Consider the following 21,235-nt stretch of genomic DNA (forward strand, 5'->3'; position numbering starts at 1 on the left):
ATGATGCCAATCAAAAAAATAATGATAAAAAGCCGAACTGGGGAAAATGCACTCGTTAAAGGAATAGGCCACCTTACCTCACTTTAGTCGAGTTAATATATCCCCGTCTGGTCTTTGTCCGTGCGCTCTGTCACGCAAACGGTGCACATACGCAGCCTCTCCCACATGTCACATAGCTCCAAAAAAGCTCACGATAGAAGCTACCAAGCTCTTCCACGTGTTCCCTATTTAAATAAAGTTACATGAAGTGTTTTCATGCGAAGTATATTTACACAGAAATGTAACGTGTCGATTTTATAAGCAGATAAAAAGGGGGACTATATTGTGAGGCGTAATGATACGAGGAGCAAAACGTCCGCGCAGTAACTCCTAAAGGTTATTGACGGAAGTGAGCGGGGGAAGTCTTTAGGAGTTACTGCGCGGACGTTTTGCTCCTCGTGTCATTACGCCTCACAATATAGTCCCCCTTTTTATCTGCTAAAATCGACATGCTACATTTCTGTGTAAATATACTTCGCATGAAAACACTTCACGTAACTTTATTTAAATAGGGAACACGTGGAAGAGCTTGGTAGCTTCTATCGTGAGCTTTTTTGGAGCTATGTGACATGTGGGAGAGGCTGCGTATGTGCTCCGTTTGCCTGGCAGAGCGCACGGACAAAGACCAGACGGGGATATATTAACTCGACTAAAGTGAGGTAAGAGCATATCTCAGTATGTAAAAACGGTGGCCTATTCCATTCATGTTAAGGCGGGGGGTAAGAGGTTAAAATATGTATTTGTGGAAGTCACAATTACGCTAATTTGGGCCAGGCTGGTCAGAGTCCAGAGCTATTTTTCAGGCCCTGTATAAACGCCTATAGTTTACTTTGGGATGGCTAAAATAGCAGGATACAGATCCTTTAATACGGTCTCCCACTCGTCTTTACACTTTTTGTTCCATAACAGACCCTCACCATTCAAAAGATGTTAATCATTGATATAGTTTTGAGACAGTCTTATAATCAAGCTCCCAAATTCTGACTTAAAGCTTTGGCTCTGGAGAGGATGAAGCCGTTTGTGAAGAGAAATGTCCAGCTGCTCTGATTCACGTGGATTTCCCTTCTGGATGTTCTTCCTGAAAGCACCAGAGAATAAAGCCGGAGGAGAAGAAGCGGCTCCAGCTCCGTCAGAGAGAGAGAGCGAGCGAGCGAGAGGGGACGCGCCGCCATCAAAGTGAGTGAAACGCCGTTATGTTTATCCGAAACAGGCATTTCACCTGCCGCCATCTCAGTTAAACATTACCAGAGCGAGAGGGCGGGGGCGGAGGGAGAGCGGGGGGGGGGGAGGGAGGGTGTTTCTAAATCTGTCGTTATTTCAGAGAACAGCGCCCGGGCTCTCAGAATGGAGCGTTTCCATGGAGACGGCTCAGACGGGGGAGACCTGTCTGACGTGACACGCTCCTGCCGGCGGCGCCGCGGAGCCACAGCAGCCGGATTACACGCGGGTTAGTCCAAGGCTTAGGCCGCGGTTTTGTCCTGGTTTAGCCTCTTTTTGAGCCGGGTGTAGAAAAAATCGTATCTAAGAATCGAAAACAGGGACGGAAAAGCAAAAGAAAATCTTTATATTCAAGTTTTGAGGCTGTTGGTCGTCAAAATTATGAAGAAAAAAAAAGAGAAACACAAGTTTAAAAAAAAAAAAAAAATGGGAAAAAAATTCAGGCAAAATTAGGGAAAAATAGAATAAAAAAAATTGGGGGAAAAACATGGCAAAATGGTGGGAAAATTTTGGGCAAAATTGGGGTAAAAAAGAAAAGAAGGGAAAAAAAGTGAAACACAAGTTAAAATAAGTGGGAAAAATGGGGCAAAATTAGAAGAAGAAAAAAAAAAAGAAAAAAAAGGACATTTGGGGAAAAAAGGGAAAAAAAATGAAAATTTGGGGAAAAATTGGGGAGGGAAAAAGAAAGAAAAAATTAGGGACAAAATTTGAAAGAAAGAAAAACATTTGAAAAAACTGGGGAAATTGGGGGAAATATGGGGCAAAATTTGAAAAAAAAAGAAAAGAATTGGAAAATTTGGGGAAAAATCATGGCCAAACGGTGGGAAAATTTGGGGCAAAATTGGGGTAAAAAAGAAAAAAAGGAAAATAAAAGTGAAACACAAGTTTAAAAAAATGTGAAAAAATTTAGGGGAAATTTTGGAATAAAAAATTAAAATTTGGCAAAATTTGAAAAAATAGAAAAAAGAAAGAAAAACATTTGAGAAAATTGGGAAAATTTGGAGAAATAAAAATGGGAAAAAAAATGTGAGTAAAAACATGGCAAAATGGTGGGAAAATTTGGGTAAAATTGGGGGTAAAAAAGAAAGAAAAGAAAGTCGAAACATTTAGGGAAAATAATTTACGAAAAAAAGTGTGTGTGTGTGTGTGTGGGGGGGGGGGGGCATGAAAAAAGTTTAAAAATGAAGGAAAAAATAAGAAACTTTTTTTGTTGCCATTTTGTTAAAGGAAGTTTCTTGGTTGTTTCACTTCAAACAAATGATACAAATGCAAAAGAAATGAAGGAAAAGGAATAAATTAGCATTATTTATCTGTTTTATGACTGTTCATTCTATATGACAAAGATTTTATGAAAGGTATTGAAAAAAGTATCGTTCAGGTATCGGTATCGAAAACCAAGCATCGTTAAAGTCTCAGTATCGAACTAAACATAACAGTGCCCAGCCCTAGAGTGGACCCTATTGTGCATGGTTTTAGCAAATTAGGATGAGCTCAAACATTTTACACCTGCAAAGTCACGTTTTTTGCAATTTTGAAACATTTCTGTCTCTTTTTTGTTGTTTTTCCATCACTTTTTTTGTCTTTTTTGTTGAGTTATTGTTGCTTTTCCGGCACATCTTCGTCTCTGTCTAATATGGAGATTATTGGAAAGAACTGAGGCCCGCATTGACACAGCGGCTAATGGACTTTTCTAAAACACAAAGTGAGAAAGAACTCTGCGAAGCCCGATCTGAGACCGGCTTCATTAACGGCTTCCCGGCTAATTCCTCCTGTTCCGGAACCAAAGCTGCCGGAGCGCGGGGAGCAGTTCATTAGAAACTCAAAGCCAACAACAACTTCACAGACGGATCGTTAGCGGCCGACCTTTCACCCGTGACCTTTCTCTGGCTGTTTTAAAAAGAAGAGAGAGACGCCGCGATCGCCGAAAGGCCACGCGGGGAGTTTGGAGAAGAAGCCTCAGTATATGTAGGGATACAGTAGAACAATAGTAGCCACAAGTGACGTGGTACATTTATACACAATCTTGTAGTAACTTTTTCATGACTGTAATGCGTTACTTTGGGTCGTTTCCACCATCTGGCTATGTAAAAGTTGTGGGAAGTTAACGGAGCCAATACATGAATTGCCTAATCGTTTTAACCTCTTAACTCCCGCCTGAACCGAGAGGATCTTTTTCTTTCATCAGATTGTTTTTCCATCATTTCTTGTTGGGTATTCAACTCATTTTTGTAACATTTTTGTCATTTTTTCGTCAATTTTTTGTTACATTTTTGTATTTTTTTTGTCATTTTTTGTCACATTTTTTTGTAATTTTTTCGTAATTTTTTTAATCACATTTTTATCATTTTTTGTCACATTTTGTCACATTTTTGTGATTTTTGTGTCATTTTTTTTGTCATTTTTTTTATCACATTTTTGTCACATTTTTGTAATAATTTTTTGTCACATTTTGTCACATTTGTCATTTTTTTGGTCAAATTTTAGTCATTTTTTCGTCTATTTTTTGTCACATTTTTGTCATTTTTTTGTCCATTTTTTGTCATTTTTTCGTAATTTTTTTAATCAAATTTTTGTCATTTTTTGTCACATTTTGTCACATTTGTCATTTATTGGGTCAAATTTGACTAATTTTTTGTCTATTTTTTTGTCTTTTTTTGTCTTTTTTTTGTCTTTTTTTTGTCAATTTTTTGTCAATTTTTTGTCCTTTTTTGTCATTTTTTCGTAGTTTTTTTAATCAAATTTTTGTCATTTTTTGTCACATTTTGGTCATTTTTTGGTAATTTTTTTCATTTTTTTTGTCACATTTTTGTAATATTTTTTTGTCACATTTTGTCACATTTTTGTCATTTTTTGTCAAATTTTTGTCAATTTTTCGTAAATATTTTGTCAATTTCTTGTGACATTTTTGCCACTTTTTCATCAATTTTTCGTCACTTTCTTGTCAATGTTTTCTCACTTTTTTGTCACATTTTTGTCATTTTTCGTCCATTTTTTGTCACATTTTTGTAATTTTTTTGTCATTTTTTTGTAATTTTCTGGTCATTTTTTGTCACATTTTGTCATTTTTTTGGGTCATTTTTTGTTATTTTTTTGTCACATTTTTTGTAATATTTTTTGTCACATTTGTCATTTTTTAGTCAAATTTTAGTCATTTTTTTGTCAAATTTTAGTCATTTTTTCGTACATTTTTTGTCAATTTCTTGTGACATTTTTGCCACTTTTTCATCAATTTTTCATCGCTTTTTTATCACATTTCCATCATTGTTTTCGTCTCAGTTTTGTCGCTATTTTCACAGCTTTTTTCCAGAAGCTTTTGGACTGGGGTAAAGCCAAACTGGAGAAAATGTGCTCGGTTCAGGTGGGAGTTAAGGGGTTAAGGAGGAAGCGAGACCGAGAGGCGGCTTCATTCATAACAAGTGTGTGTGTGTTGTTTTCCTGTCTGCTCCGTCTACTTCACTGCAGAATCGATGGAATCTGCAGCACATCGATGACGTGCGACCCGGCCGTTCAGACTGAAGTGGCTTTGCAAAAAGATCAGATACGTATCGGATTTGGGACATATCCAAGTGGCCTGAGACACTTTTGAAAACATCAGATCTGTGTTGTTCAGACTGTCATTAAAAGGTCAGATACAGGTCACATCAAAAAAAATCGGAATCAGCCTGCAGTCTGAACGCAGCCTTAACCCCTTAACTCCCACCTGAACCGAGCACATTTTCTCCAGTTTGGCTTTACCCCAGTCCGAAAGCTTCTGGAAAAAAACGGTGAAAATAGCAACAAAACTGAGACGAAAACAATGATGGAAATGTGACAAAAAAGTGACGAAAAATGTATGAAAAAGTGGCAAAAATGTCACAAAAATGTCACAAAAAATTGACAAAAAAATGACAAAAATGTGACAAAATGTGACAAAAACATTACAAAAATATGACAAAAATGTGATTAAAAAATCGACAAAAAATGTGACAAAAAATGTGACAAAAAATGACAAAAATGTGACAAAAAATGACAAAAATGTGACAAAAAATTACCAAAAAATGATAACAAATTGATAAAAAATTGATGAAAAAATTGACGAAAAAATGACAAAAATGTGACAAAATGTGACAAGAAAATGACAAAAAAGTGACAAAAATGAGTTGAATACCCAACAAAAAAAACGATGGAAAAAAAAATCTGTTGACGTGAGGAAAAAGATCCTTTCGGTTCAGGCAGGAGTTAAGAGGTTAAAAGAACAGGCCACCATTGCTGAGATATGTTCTCACCTGAGCTTAGACGAGTTGATACGTACCTCTCTGGTCTTTGTGCGTGCCCTCAGTCCCGCAAAACGGCACAAAGATGTTCCCCAGTTCCAAATGGCGTGAAGTTAGAAGCGACCACGCTCTTCCACGGGCACAAAGACCAGACGGGTACATATCAACTCGTCCAAGCTCAGGTGAGAACATACCTCAGTGTGGAAAAATGGCGGCCTGTTCATTTTAAAATTTAGTTAGGCTTATGTTTCTGTGATGCCCTGCTGCCGAACTGGACAACAAGAACTGAAGCGCCAACAAGGACTGGATGTTCCTCCACGGTCTTGGCCCGTCTGCAGAGGGACTCCCATCAGCCCAGAATACAAAGAAATGCTGGGTTGGTCCAATAATGACCCAGCCATTGGGTTAAAACAACCAAACTCTTTTTAGTTAGTGGATGTACATGGTCTGGGAGTGAATCTCTCCTCTGTGGTTCTCCCCGAGGCTTCTCTTTTCTCCCACAGGGGTTTGGAGTTTGGAGAGTCTCGGGACGGGGCGGGTTTTCCTCCACAGCTGATACGTTTTCAGACATTACTTCTGTTTGGACACTGCACTGTTTTTGGTTTCATTGTTTTAACGTTTGTGAGGCCACTCCTGCTGTGATGGATCGTTTTCCAGCTTTACCCCAATCCAGAAGCTTCTGGAAAAAAGGTGTGAAAATAATTGACGAAAAAATGTACAAAAAATGTACAAAAAAATGTCAAACATTTGACAAAAAAGTGAGAAAAATTTGACGGAAAAATTAGGAAAAATTGACAAAAAATTGACAAAAAATTGACCAAAAAAAATGAAAAATTTGACGAAAAATTTAGGAAAAATTGAGGAAAAATTGACAAAAAATTGACAAAAAATGGACCAAAAAAATGACAAAAATTGACCAAAAAAGTGAGAACATTTTAACCAAAAATTTAGGAAAAAATGGACGAAAAAGTGACAAAAAATGGACAAAAAAGTGATAAGAATTTGACAAAAAAATGTGAATAATTTTACGAAAAAGTGACAAAAAATGGACAAAAAAATCGAAAAATTTTACGAAAAAGTGACAAAAAGTCACGAAAATTTGACAAAAATGAGATGACTGCCCAACAAAAAAAGTGATGAAGTTTTGTAGGTCTTAGCTTTCAAATGAGGTGTTACACTGGCCTACAGGATTTGGGTAAAACTGAACTGGAGAAAATGCTCTCGGTTCAGGCGGGAGTTAAGAGGTTAAGCAAAGGCTGTCGTTGGCCAATTAGTCCTTTTTTTTTAAACTCTCAGCTATTTCACCATTGTTTAGCAGATGCTATATCACGTTGATGCTCTTTTATAGCTTGTCACAGCAATTTGTCAGCATGAATACATAAATAGAGCTCCGTGAAGCAAAACGAGCTTGCTTTTCATAATTTATTCATCGATATCAGGCTGCTGTTTGCAGGGTTTGTGCAGCTTATGCAGAGCAGCTTGTAAAGTGGAGCATTCGGCTTTGGATAAAACGATTAACAATATGTTAATTATTATTAGAAAAGCTGCTGGAGCTGAGTGCCTTGATTTATCGGTACCAGAACGATGTAAAGTCTGACACCGACTTTACATTATTTATAATCGAGTACAGCAGAGCAGGACGATAAGGCAGTGGTGATTAGTTCATGATGCTGTCTGCTGTCGAGCCGGAGTTTTCCAGGAAGTGACTCCAACATGTGTCGCTCCCTGGTCTTTCCCGCGCTCATTCATTCACAAACACTGACAGGTTTGGTATCCACGTGTAGCACGAAAGGCTGTGAACGACATGACGCTGTAATCCAAATATGGTCATTTCCTTTGTGGGCAACAGCAGTGGCTAAAGACGGGAGGATTATACACAGGGCGCATGTGCAGACACAGTGACTAAACTTTAACAACATCTGCTCTTCAGTCGCTCCAAGACTCCACACTTTACAGCAGGGGTAGGCAACGTCAGGCCCGGGGGCCAAATCTGGCCCTCCAGCACAAAACCTCACAAAACCCTCCAACAAAAGCTCTCACAAACAGCCCCTTATGAGAGACCAACAGGCCCCGTTAGAACCATGAGGCCGTCCCACAACCTGTTGGAGGAGCCATAGGGGCTGGTGCAATGTGACCACGACCTGGCAGCGGACAAGTGGAAGAAATGGATGGATGGATGGATGGATGGCATTATTACTATTTTCAGTTTATATTTTGACAAAAGTAACTCAAAAATAACTAAAGTAGTGTAATTCATCTACATTTTTGAAACAGTAACAAATAATATAGAATATATTAACATTTTAAAGTACCGTAAATTCTCTAATACTGGCCTGTATTCCACTAGCGGCCGGGTCTCTGACAGAGGCCGGGTCTCTGACAGAGGCCGGGTCTCCGACAGAGGCCGGGTCTCTGACAGGGGCCGGGTCTCTGACAGAGGCCGGGTCTCTGACAGTGGTCGGGTTCGCGGCTGGCGGAGGCAAATTGAAGCCGGTCTCTAAAACAGGCCGGGGCTTTTATTAGATATAGTAAGTATAGTATAGTTTTTTTAGTATAGTAGCTATAGCGGTAGAAATATTCCTGGTGTAAATGAAAACTCACGTGCAGGAAGTAACAAACGGGAACCCGGGCCGAGGGGGACGCTGCGGAGGAGCTGATCCGAGCGGAACTTTGACACAGATTTAGCCACTTTTCAAACCTCCTGTGACAATATTTGGAAACAACAAATGTCGTGTGACCCTCCAGGGTTTTAATAAAGTCTCCATCACGTCTTCAAAGCACGTCCAGCTGCTCCGTGTGCAGGTCAGTCCCACGCCTCAAAATAGCTCCTCCCATCCGGTCCGCGGTAAAAACGAAACAGAAACCTGCAGTGACACTGATGTCAAAGCTCCGCTAACAGCAACGAAACACTTCCTGTTGTCCCGACAAAATAAAAGGCATCAATGTTCCAGCCGCTGGGAGAGGGTTTGCAAAGTTAATTAATAAATGAACCTAATATTTTATCTGCAAATGGACACAAATCTCGTTTTTCTTAATTTTCCTGGCTCAATTAGAAATAAAGGCCTGTCACTAATTGTGGCCTGGTTCCAATAAAGGCCTGGTCCTAGATGCCCTTGAGTAAATAAAGGCCCCGGCCCATATTAGAGCATTTACGGTAACTTGACCAACACAGTTTAAAACGGTTTGCCTTCATCTATGTCACTTCCAATAAGGAAGTGAAACTATAAACATCACAAAAATGGTTAAACTAAATCAAGCTGGGTTCCATTTAGAGCAAAATCTTAAATATAATTGTTTCTCATGAGTCATGTGCACTTCAAGTGTTTCTATGATAAAGTGGCGCAGTAACAGCAGCAGTCATTCCTACATGAAGGATGAAAAGGGGATAAAGTTTAACTATAAAACTCAATAAAAAGTCAAAGTCGCTTTCATTCCTTTTTGCCATAATCCTGGAGTTTATGAGATATTGATCTGTTTTACATAAATTGACTTTTTCTTCAGGCTCATTGAGATCCAGGACTTTCTCCTTGTGAAATAAAAAGTGCCTCCCGAAGGACCGTGGGCTGCGGATTTGCGGAGTTCAATATGTTTAGGAGCAGATTTTCAAGGAATGAATCATTGCGAAATGGATTTATCGAAGCTTTTAACGTCACGAACCTCCCAAAGTTTCTCCCGATCGCTTTGTTTTCTTTGTGAACATTCAAAGGGAGAGGAGAGGACGGGGAGAGATGTGGCGGCGAAGGGTGAGGACTCCGCCGAGACGTGGATGAGTCACTGCTGTTTGTCTGAACAGGATCTGATAAGACTCATTCACACCAGCCCCGACTGCGCTGGTAAAAACAAACGTGATGAGCTGCAGCGAGACAAGCACCTGTTGATTATGGTTCCAGCTCAAAGTGACTCAAAGCGTGTCCGTTTGTTCTTTCTGCGGAGACGTCTGGCCACTGGCCCCACATTAGTTTAGGTTATCGGCTCATTTTTTCCCATTTTTTGCAGATTTTTGGTATTTTTCGCCATAATTTCTCCCACTATCCCCCCATTTTTCCACAAATGATCCCCCATTTTTCACACATTTCTTGACATTGGAGATGAACCCGACATTATTGTTCTGATCTCTGGTTCTAGACGACAAATATGTTAGTATATGAATCAAAAAAAAGTATTGTGAATGAGAAGAGCAGAAACTGGGGGCTGTGTCCGAAACCATCATCTAAGCACGAACACTAGCAACTAATACTTAACCTTTCATGGGGTCGACTGTTAGATCTCTATGCAGTTAGTGAACTAGAGCTTCAGAGCTATTTTCCCAATTCGACCGTCCTTACCCAGGGAAAGGGGAAGTGACATCACCAACAGCTGCTGTTCTTCTTCTTTTGCTGGATTGGCGCAGTGGCTTATGGGAAGGCACATAGCTCCTAATCACCGGTTAGTTAGCATCAGAGGTCCCTATGCTAAAGTGGCTATGATAGTTAGCATCAGAGGTCACTATGCTAAAGTGGCTATGATAGTTAGCATTAGAGGTCACTATGCTAAAGTGGCTATGATAGTTAGCATCAGAGGTCACTATGCTAAAGTGGCTATGATAGTTAGCATCAGAGGTCACTATGCTAAAGTGGCTATGATAGTTAGCATCAGAGGTCACTATGCTAAAGTGGCTATGATAGTTAGCACCAGAGTTCCCTATGCTAAAGTGGCTATGATAGTTAGCACCAGAGTTCCCTATGCTAAAGTGGCTATGATAGTTAGCACCAGAGGTCCCTATGCTAAAGTGGCTATGATAGTTAGCATCGAGACTCCTTTTCCTAACTCCTTCCTAACTGACAGACCAATTCAGACACTTCTTATCATGGCGGACGCTGACGCACAAACTTTCAATGGTGAACGACAAAGCGCCTCCCCCTTCTCTTCTGATTGGCTGGTTCACAGGAAGCTCATCCCATTGGTCAAAGCGATTGCAGCGGGATTGTGATTAATGGACTGGATTAGGAACTTAAAATATAATGTAATATTGCTTGTTAAGGCTAATTTCAGACCCAGCGCTCAATTGTGCTTAATCTATTAAATTATTAAAACATTTAACCTTACAGACCATCACTTTAAGTGCAAGACTGGAAAGTTTGGAGTCTGTATGAGCTACTGAAGTGATGCTACTCTGGGGAAAATGCCATCTTATTTGAGATTTAAAAAATGAATTCAAACTGCTCAGATTATCCTGATTTGAACTATTTTACTGTCTACACTGCAAAAAGTAATTAACTAGATTAGTATAAACATCTCAATTTGAGCATAATAATCCAAATTTTCGTTGTTTTGACTTGGTAAGTAGTTCTTGGGCATTTAGATTATTCCACTTGTTCTGAGATGTTTCTGGCTCGTTTCAATACATTTCGTCCTTATTTCAGGTAATTTTCTTTGCCAATGGGGTAAGAAAATTTGTCTTATCTTATTGGCAATTTTACTTTCTTATTTCAAGCGAGATTTACCTTAGAACCAGTCTGAAATGTCCTCAAACAAGCAAAGTAAACTTGGTCCGATCAGATAAAATGCCTAAATTAGCGAAAAACGCTCAAAACAAGATACATTTCCTCAAGTCATTTAAGACAATGCTTGATATTTACTTTTTACTGTGTATTAAGTGAATTAATCCCTGTTCCTTCTCAGACAGACCAAACCTGCTCAAAATCAGCAAAACTGTCTTAATTCAAGCACTTTTAAAACTGTCACTTCAGACAAAATCCCAAGTCGTCAAATAAACATCTTAAAGGGAGAGTTTGGGCTATTTTTTTTTAAACTTTGACATTAAAACTAAGACGTTCAGGGAGAAAACTAGACAAAAATAGCAAGTCTGATCTTCCCCTCTGACGGAGTTAATGGACTGTCACATAAACATCTATAATACTTCAGCAAATGTGTTCTGTGAGTGTAAACAAAGCGAGCTGTTCATTTGGGGAAACGCGTCTGTCAGAGCCGCTCATGAATCACCGTTAAATCGGCTCCGGGTGTGGGCCGCAGTGAGAGGACGACGAGACGAGAGGGAGGGGTATCAGACGCAGTACTGACGGTAGTACAAGAGGTGATATTACAGATAGTACTGCAGTAGTATAATGAGAAGAAAACGTGGTGATGGATCGAGCAGTGTCAAAAAAACAGACAACTATAGTAGCAGCAGCTGTAAGAATCTGTTTATGTGTCAGAGGAAGTATTAGCAGCAGCACAGGGTTGGTAGTCGTAGTTTTTGTGGTAGTAAGTGCAGTACTCACAGCAGAGGGCGATGATGTGGCTGCTGTCCTCGTGAACAAACTTCTTGGTCACAGATTCCTCCATGATCTGCTTCACCTGAAACAGACGATAAACATTCAAGTGAGAAAACAACAGCTGCAGACGAGACACAGGCTCAAGTTCCGGAGGACTCAGTCGTACATAAAGAAGGAAATAAAAAACGAAGAAAATGTATTTCATTCAAGGTCTCACCAGTCAAACAGAATCAGAAATCATCAAGTATCAGAGGAAGTTCCTTTGTATTGTCCTTGTTTACAGCACCGTGTGCTCCTCTGATGGTCCAGACTGACCCCCCTCTGTATCTGTGATACACGGGACACCAGTCTGGGCAGGGAGCTCGGTTCTGCTGCTGCTGCTGAGCCTCAGACACGTTTATTTGTGGTCACATGCTGCAGCGTTACTCTTGGGACGCAGAAGTCCTCTCAACAACAATCTATGAGCGGCGCACGGGAAAACCCAGAGCTTTGTTTCTAATTAGCGGTAAATTTTCCAAAAACACATCGGGAGTAGGTGAGTTTTGTGACTCGTCATCCTGTTTGAATATTAATAACGCCGCTGACTTTCCTTCACTGATTGGTTTACTCCACTTCCTGTTTGCCTGCGTATGTCCAACAGTTGAAATCAAGTTGATGCGGAGTCTTTCCAGACTAAATCGCTGGAACAGCCGTGAGTCTGGATTTTTCCAGGCCTCGATGATGCTGTCACTGAAAAGCTGCTCTAGGCAGTTGTGGTGAACAGGTCTGAGCTCATTTTACACATTAGGACATCCCTTTAAGTATAATTATTTAAATTTTACACAGGCAAACGTCACGGACAGCTTTTTTTCACCCGCAGAAAGACACCAAATTCAGCAGATCTGGCAACCCTGACTCCAATGTGAATATAGTAGTAACATAGTGTTTTTGACTGTATGTGAACACTCCTTATTTGAAAGCGAAGAACCTAAATCAGGTTTGAAGTCCTGAGGGCAGATGCTGCGGCTCCGTGACAGAGGATGTGACTGGATGTTCCCGGCATCGTGGGGTTAATTATTGTGCTGCATTTTCCCAGAAACAGAGCGACGCGTGGGAGACGACCTGACGTCTTTCCAACAGCGTTTTACCGTCAAATCATGTTTGTTACGGACATTTACCACCAGTCTGTTATTCAGCCCCATCCGACTACTACTACTGCTACTGCTACAACTACTACTACTACTACTACTACTACTATCACTACTACTGCTACTGCTACTACTACTACTACTGTTACTGACATGAAATAAGTCGAAATGCAGGTCAAACTTGTTCTTTTCTCTTTCCTTTTGAGATGCCGCACAATCATTCATGCAGAAAACACTTTTACAAACAAAGGAAGCAGCATCCAGGACACTCTGGCAATAATCCAAGACTAAACCAGGAGAAAGCTAAATGGCAAAGATTGTACTTCTTAACCTCTGAACCCCCCCCGGAACCGAGCACATTTCCTCTAGTTCGGTGTTATCCCAGGTGAAAAGATAATATACTAAAGTGTATTTTAAATAGGCAGCCTTTTTCTGAAAGACATTTTAAATATATTGTCATTTGCATGTACTTATTAAGAATATATTGGACATTAAAAATAAACAAATTTTTAAAATCATGCTTTAAATATATTGCTTTAACCCCTTAACTCCCACCTGAACAGAGCAAATTTTCTCCAGTTTGGCTTTACCCCAGTCCTAAAGCTTCTGGAAAAAAGGTGTGAAAATAGCAACAAAACTGAGACGAAAACAATGATGGAAATGTGACAAAGAAGTGAGAAGACATTGACAAAAAGTGACGGAAAATCGATGAAAAAGTGGCAAAAATGTCACAAAAATGTCACAAGAAATTTACAAAAAATTGACGAAAAATGACAAAAATGTGACAAAAAAAATGTCAAAGATTTGATTAAAAAATTGACGAAAAAATGACAAAAATATGACAAAAAATGTGACAAAAATGTGACAAAAATGTGACAAAAAATGACAAAAAAGTTACAAAAATGAGTTGAAAACCCAACAAAAAAATGATGGAATAAAAATCTGATGACGTGAGGAAACAGATCCTCTCGGTTCAGGCGGGAGTTAAGAGGTTAAAATATATTTTGGTACACTTTATGTATATATATATATATACAATATTTTTCTCCTAGGTTTATTAGGTATGTTATGGAAAAACGTATGGGATATTTAAAATCTATTTTGATTTATATTATAAGTTAAAAGCAAAGATATTATGAATATACTTAAAGTGACATTGAAAAGTATTATTCAGTCATAAATTAAATACAACAATTAAAATACAATTAAAGTATAATAAGTGTACATAAAGTTGTTCCATTTTAGTAGTACTCTTTCAATATACTTTTAAGTTTATATAAAAACATCTTAAATTTACTGAGCACAATATAAGTTGTTTCAAAAGAGCACACACAGAGTTTATTTTACTATAATTTCGAAAACATATTTAGTATATTCAATTTTATTAGACTAAGTATATTTTATTTTCACCTGGGTAACCAAAAGTAAAAGCATCAAAATAGCGACGAAAACGAGGATGAAAACGCAACAAAAACATGACAAAAAAGAGATGAAAACATGACAGAAACGTCTCAAAAATGTGGCATTACACTCTCCAGCTGAGAATCTTTAAGATTTGGGTAAAGCTGAACTGGAGAAAATGGCTGGTTATAGCTTTTCCATTGATCTATAATTCCATTAAAGTTGGTCGTATAAAGTCTAAACAAGTGTAAATGTGGGAATGGACCGGCTCTAAAGAAGCACTTGTGTTTTGCAAAAATAAATCTCAGCTTGGACTTCGACGGCTAATCTTTTCTAACTTTCATTGCTCTAATGAGTTCTCTCTCTTTCCTAAAGCTGTTGGCAGCCTCAGTGTTTACCGCTTCCAAACAATTACAGATTAAAAAAGCAGAGTCTTTTATATTGTGCCGTCATTGTGAATAGGACTAAATAAAGCTGAGTTTATTTAGCACTTAGTCACTGGAGTTATTACACAGTTCGACAGCTGGAAAGTCGGGCGAGGCGATGGAGGAAATAACAAAGTAATTGGAGCAATACATCGAGTTCCCACGTATTGTTTCGTTCATTCATCCACCGAAAACAACTCATTAAAGATTTAAAAGTTAAGGGAGACTTTATTGTCCTTGTCGTTCTCCAAATACTTTCTCCATTTCTTCACCTATCGAGTCAAGATATAGATGCATTTTCTTTTCGTTCTAATGACACCAGGGCTTCATTTGTAAATTTAGGTAAATACAGAAAAGAGTCTCATCTAAGTCTCTGCCATTGTTGTTGTGAGGTGAATGACTTTTCTCTGCATTTGACCCGTCCTTCAGTCACTGCGTTTACATGTGAAGTCTAATCTGACTAGGCTAGGGATCTGACTCATATCCGTTTTCTGCCAAAACCCGTCAAACCAGTCTTGTCCCGGTCACATGACACAAATCTGAATGTCCTTAGTTCAGCAGCAGGGGAGCGGTGCAACTCCTGGTCAGCAGGGGGCAGGAGGTTGACCTTTGGCTGCTCTGTTGTTTTTTAGCAAAGAGCTAGCCCAGTTAGCCCTGTTTTGTTTTCAGACCAAACTGCTGTTTTGTGAACTTTAACTAAACACCCACAGTTTACGCCGCGGTTTCTCCAGTGATTCAGCTCAAATCCACTTCAAGAGAGGCTGGTTAGCACTCGGCGGCTAACGGCTAACGCTATATGACCTTATGCAATGATAGGCTACGGCTCTTTGTGGAAGAAAATCGGGGGTATTTATTACATAGCCCCTTACGCCGTCCGCCATATTAGCGTCATTGAAGCTGTTCGAGCGATTGTTACGGGCGTCGATGCAGCAAACGCCAAACTAGTGCTAGCAGATAGGAAAAATAAACTGACCAAAATACAGAATTGTCAGAATTGTCATTGCCGCTCGCTAACTGTTTCCAGAGGTAGTACGCCATGTGTCGTTCCTTTCTATTTTTAGTTGCATAAATGTAAAAACTACCAAGCCTCGAAGCGGAGTCTTTTTGCCGTCAATAGGACGCTGCTCTTCTAACACCTCATTCCGGTTAGTCACGTGGTTCATGGCGTTGTGCCGTCTTCATCAATGAACTATAACTTTTTGGGGGGTTTTAGTGACTTTATTGGTGCTAATTTTTTGCTTTGATCGACCGGCGCTAATCTTAAGGTCAGCACTCACTACACGATTTTTCTACAGTGGTCTTAAACGATTTGTATATAGGATGGGGGGTCCACACTGCACGATTTCAGTGCGATTATAGAACGTCTGGGAGTTCACAGCTGATGTTTTATAACAGTCTGTCCTCTCCACCGCTTCATTTCTCCTCCGGCGTCAAAAACTGACCCCAAATCCTCAAAGACAGGCCTGTGTTTGTGAGCGTGGGAAAACGTGTGCGTGTCCCGATTGGTCAAAGGTGTCAACAGTGTCACAACACCGCAGTGCAAGACTAATGCTACTACGGAGCCTTACACTGGGCTATAGTTCTGTCAAATGGAGATAAGAGTCGGCGACACGAAAAAGCGGGACGTATTTCAGTGGATTTAATAAGAAAAGGAGACGGGCCTCAGCCTCGAGGTGGAGGAGACGGAGGAGAAAGCGGAACGAGGCGATGTAAAGCAGTTCGTCTCCAAACTCAGTAAGTGCCGCTAAACTCTGTTCGAGGTTGAAATGTAGCTTGAAAAGGTGGTTGTCGTGAACCTTTGGTGATATAAAGTAATCAGGGGTAATGTTGGATCACGCCACCAATCGAATCTGTCGGGTTTACATGGGTTTGATCCTGTTTTGGTCGTGTAACTGCAGCGAGTGTGTCTTTAGCCTTAGTTCAGCTCCTGATCAATGCGTCTCTATTGATCCATCCAGCGTGTGTTTATTTTTAGTGTAAAATGCTCCAGTGGTTTTTCTCTGAGAGCAGTTTGTCTCATTGACGGAGGGTCATGTTGAACACAGCCCAATTCTCCACATCACTAAACAGTAACAGGCATCAATGTCAGCAATTCAAAGTGCCCATCCCTTTTGAGGTGACACGAAACTCTCACAGGGTATTTATTCCTCATCGTGTCCACTTCCTGTGTATTTAAGTCCGCAGAGAATTCAAGTGGAGAATGTGCGTAACAAACCACTTGATAATGATACTTTCACTAATACTACAATCGTATCTCATTCATTCATTTGTTTCTATTCTCATAATTCTGGGCAGTTTCCCTCTGACTGAATGATCACTCTCGTCTCGTTAAACAACATTGTTCAGGCTCACTGTGGAAATCAATTTTTCACCACCAGATAGAGCTTTTACAATCAAGGAAGTGGGAAGTGGGTGACACACGCCTCAGGACGTGCAGATCGCCTGCTTTGGGCCCAGTGCATATGACACATGAGACACAGTTTAACCCCTTAACTCCCACCTGAACCGAGCACATTTTCTCCAGTTTGGCTTTACCCCCCAGTCCAAAAGCTTCTGGAAAAAAGCTGTGAAAATAGCAACAAAACTGAGACGAAAACAATGATGGAAATGTGACAAAAAGGTGAGAAAACATTGGCAAATAAGTGACGAAAAATGGATGAAAAATGTCACAAGAAATTGACAAAAAATGGACGAAAAATGTCAAAAATGTGACAAAAATTTGATAAAAATTTGAACAAAAAATGACAAAAATGTGACAAAAAATGACAAAAATGTGACAAAGATTTGATAAAAAAATAACAAAAAAATGACAAAAAAAATGACAAAAAAATGACAAAAATGTGACAAAAATTTGATAAAAATTTGACAAAAAAATGACAAAAATGTGACAAAAATTTGATAAAAATATGACAAAAAAATGACAAAAAATGACAAAAATGTGACAAAAAAATGACCAAAAAAATGACAAAAATGACACACACAAAAATGTGACAAAAAAGTTACAAAAATGAGTTGAATACCCAACAAAAAAAATGATGGAAAAAAAAAATCTGATGACGTGAGGAAAAAGATCCTCTCGGTTCAGTTAAGAGGTTAAGAAGCATTTTAAACTGAATTCGCTGTAACTGGGAGCCAGTACTTGGACTTGAGCGTGGGAGAGTGTGATCTCTCTTTGTACATTCGCTTATTACTCCAGCAGAGATCTTAGTCAACGGACAGGGCAAAGTCCATTGACCAAATTTCCAACTGAGCCGGTTTATGAACCAAAACAAGTCAGTTTGACCAAAAACAGCCTCTGCTCAGGTCCACTGCATCAACACGGTGAGGCTGCAGGAAGGGTCAACCCTCTCCCCCCTCTCCCTCTGATATAATCTTCCGTGGAAGTGATTTAACGTCATCTGGAGCTGCTGCTGCCATGGCAACCAGAGGAGAGACTCTTAAAGCGACAGCTCACGTTCGAAACACGACCTCTCCTCTCCTCTCACCTCAGACAACCACTACAGCAAAATCTGCACATCCTCCTCTCAGCCCGACACGACGGGAGGATCATGTGGGAGAACGGAATCCAAATCGCAAAATCACGGAGGTTTTCCATCGGGCTGAGATTCACAAATGTGCAAAAGTTCAGGTCTAGTCATAATTTTACTCATTTCGTCCCATTTAAGTCTTGTCTTGGTCCCGATTTGGTCTTTTGTAAGCCTCAATCTGACACATTTTTGTCTAAATTCCAAGGAACTTAGCGTGTGTAGAAATGGTTTCGGTAAAAATATCGCAGGCGGGCGACTACGGGCACCAAAAGGGAAACCAAAAAAAAAGCCGCATTTGCAAATCCACAGCAGATCGATGGTGTTTGTTGCTTTGCGTGCGGAGGAATTGATTTCAGAGCGAGATCGGTGTCGTCTCAGGACAACCTTTCCACGCAGGCACAAAATCGAGGAAACGAACCGGGGCTGGAAAATGAATCCCAGTCAAATGTGAGACATGGAAACAGTGACACTTTTTCAAACGGTGCGAGTGAGTGAACTTTGTAAAGATGTTTCCTGTGCATGAATGAGCATATGTTCCCTTTGGCCTCATTCAAAATAATTACACAAATTAACTGCTTTTCTACTTTCTATGGATTTGTGTCTTGGTAAACTTTCATCAGGCTGTATGATGGGTGAATGATTTAGGTCAGGGGTAGGCAACGTCAGGCCCGGGGGCCAAATCGGGCCCTCCGGGATAGAACCTCTGGCCCTCAGGATGATTTTGAGAAACACTAGTACACAAATCACAGAGTACTCTTAATATTATTAGAGTTAAATGGGAGAAAAAAAGGTAGAACTACTGTCAATACAATTAATTAGGTCATAACACTGGCATTCGAAAGAAGTGCACTGGAAAAAGAATAATCGTTTTTAAGGAAGAAATGACATAAATCTACTTCAATTAAGAGATTAAATCTAAGGTTTGAGTAGATTTGGTCTGGTCTTAGATGAAATAAAACCTCTAGTAGTAGTTATTCTCTTAATTCAGATAATTTTGTGTCATTTCAAGTGAAAAACAGTTATTTTTCTGATTCCAAGTGGATTTTATTCTTGTTCCGTTGGCGCTATAGCGTTTGTATCTTGGATTAGTTCAAGCCGACTCAAATTCAACATAGAAGAACTTTAATTCAAGCAATTTTAAATCATTTATCTCATGATGGTAATTTTACTACTTACTTACTTTGGGCAAATAATCAGTGGCTTTGGCCCTCGGTCTATTTACAATAAAGAAAATCGGCCCTCCTTCTCAAACATGGTGGCTTTTTCAGGTCATACTCAGGACCATCTTCGATTTTCGACATTTTAATTAGAGACAGTTTCATCGATGCTTTATTGATGCATTACACATGACTTTGTCCAATTTAAAGTCAATTATTGAGCCTTTTTGGATGTAAAAACTTTAGTGTCTACGAGAGATGTCAAGATTAACTGGTTTTACAATTACAGGGGTTCTAAAATCATAAATCTAAGCAAGGCAAGTTTATTTGTACAGCAAAATTCATACACAAGGCCATTCAAAGTGCTTCACAGTTAAAGCAGCATAAAATATAAGAAAAACAAATACAATCAATAAAAACATCAACATAAAATTAATCAATTACACTAAGAGGCAAGAGTGTAGATAAAATACTTTCAGTTATATGCATTTTTAAGTCTTGTTTGGACTCGCTCTGTCTTGAGCCCTATTTCGCTCTGTCTTGAGCACTATTTTAAGTCTTGTTTTGACCCGCTCTGTCTTGAGCACTATTTCACTCTGTCTCGACACACATTTTTTGCGTTAATCGGCATGATGATAATTGCACAATGTTGCTGAAGGAAGAGTCCCAAAAGAACCAAGTTCAGCTACGTTTGTTTTGTCGCGGTAAAAACCAAAGTGAAAGTGTGCGACACATTTAGGTTCATAGGTTTAGGAACTCTTTTGTAATTATAGTGATTCATGAGACTCAGATCAGAGGAAGATCTGTTGAAAACATTCACATGAGTTTGTTTCATTTAGATGTGGCCCTTAGTGATATATTCATATATTCTTTTTATTTAATGTTTTACATGAGGGTAAATCATAAGGAAAACAGACAGGCTGAATGTTCAAGAGGTTTCCAATGAAAACAATCCTTAAAATATAGCCACAAAGTTTTTCCTTTAGCAGGAGGCGCTAACGAGCCCTCTCAGTACCTGACAAAGTGAAAAGGTTTCTTTGACAATGCTCCGGGCTCCGTTTTAGTAGATCTAACACTAGTTAGGGGGAACATGGAAAAAAGTGACTCCTACAGGCATTTCTTTCTGATTTTTGGCACATTTAAGCACATATTTTGAGTTTTCCCCTTGATTAGACGGAGGAAAATCAGTCTCTTTATTACTTTATATGTGCAAATTGTGCCGGGCCTAATAAATATAAAACGTCCATATAATGTTTCTGTTTTGTGAACATTTAGACGGGAATGTAAAAGTTTGGTGAAATTGCATTTTCTTCCTTAAAAAGCAGCGGTTAGCACTTGGTCTGGGTTCGATTCCCACCAGGACGGGGCCTTTCTGTGTGGAGTTTGCATGTTCTCCCCGTGTCTGCGTAGGTTTCCTCCGGGTACTCCGGTTTCCTCTACCACTAAAAACATGTACAACAGGCCAGGATGAATGAGAGCGTGTTTGAGAGTGCACATGGGGGACGACGGATGCATATAAGCCCACGGCTACAGTCTCATTAACATGCACGGTCCCGACCAAATAAACCAATAAACTTAAAGGAACAGGCCACCGTTTTTACACACTGAGATCTGTTCTTGCCTGAGCTTAGACGAGTTGATCCGTACCTGTCTGGTCTTTGTGCTCAAGGAAGAGCTTGGTAGCTTCCAACTTCACCCCCGTTTGGAGCTATAGGCATATATGCTGGAAGAGGCCAAATGCTACACTGCAAAAAGTAACTAACTAGATCAGTATAAACATCTCAATTTGAGCATAATAATCCAAATTTTAGTTGTTTTGACTAGTTAAGAAGTT

The 21,235-nt window shown here is 39.5% G+C and overlaps 1 protein-coding gene across 3 annotated transcripts in view; it reads right to left on the reverse strand.

Moving 5' to 3' along the window:
* The window catches only part of sgsm2 (small G protein signaling modulator 2), a 91,716-nt gene extending 79,846 nt beyond the window's left edge, over positions 1–11,870 (reverse strand). For all 3 annotated transcript variants that reach the window (XM_079573703.1, XM_079573704.1, XM_079573702.1), the window contains exon 1: positions 11,771–11,870. In XM_079573703.1, the coding sequence (XP_079429829.1) occupies positions 11,771–11,834 (64 nt within the window). In that variant the 5' untranslated portion in view covers positions 11,835–11,870. The remainder of the gene's footprint in view (positions 1–11,770) is intronic.
* Between the last annotated feature and the right edge of the window lie 9,365 nt (positions 11,871–21,235).

Source organism: Gobius niger, assembly GCF_951799975.1.
Source record: "Gobius niger genome assembly, chromosome: 1".
Classification (NCBI taxonomy): Eukaryota; Metazoa; Chordata; class Actinopteri; order Gobiiformes; family Gobiidae; genus Gobius; species Gobius niger.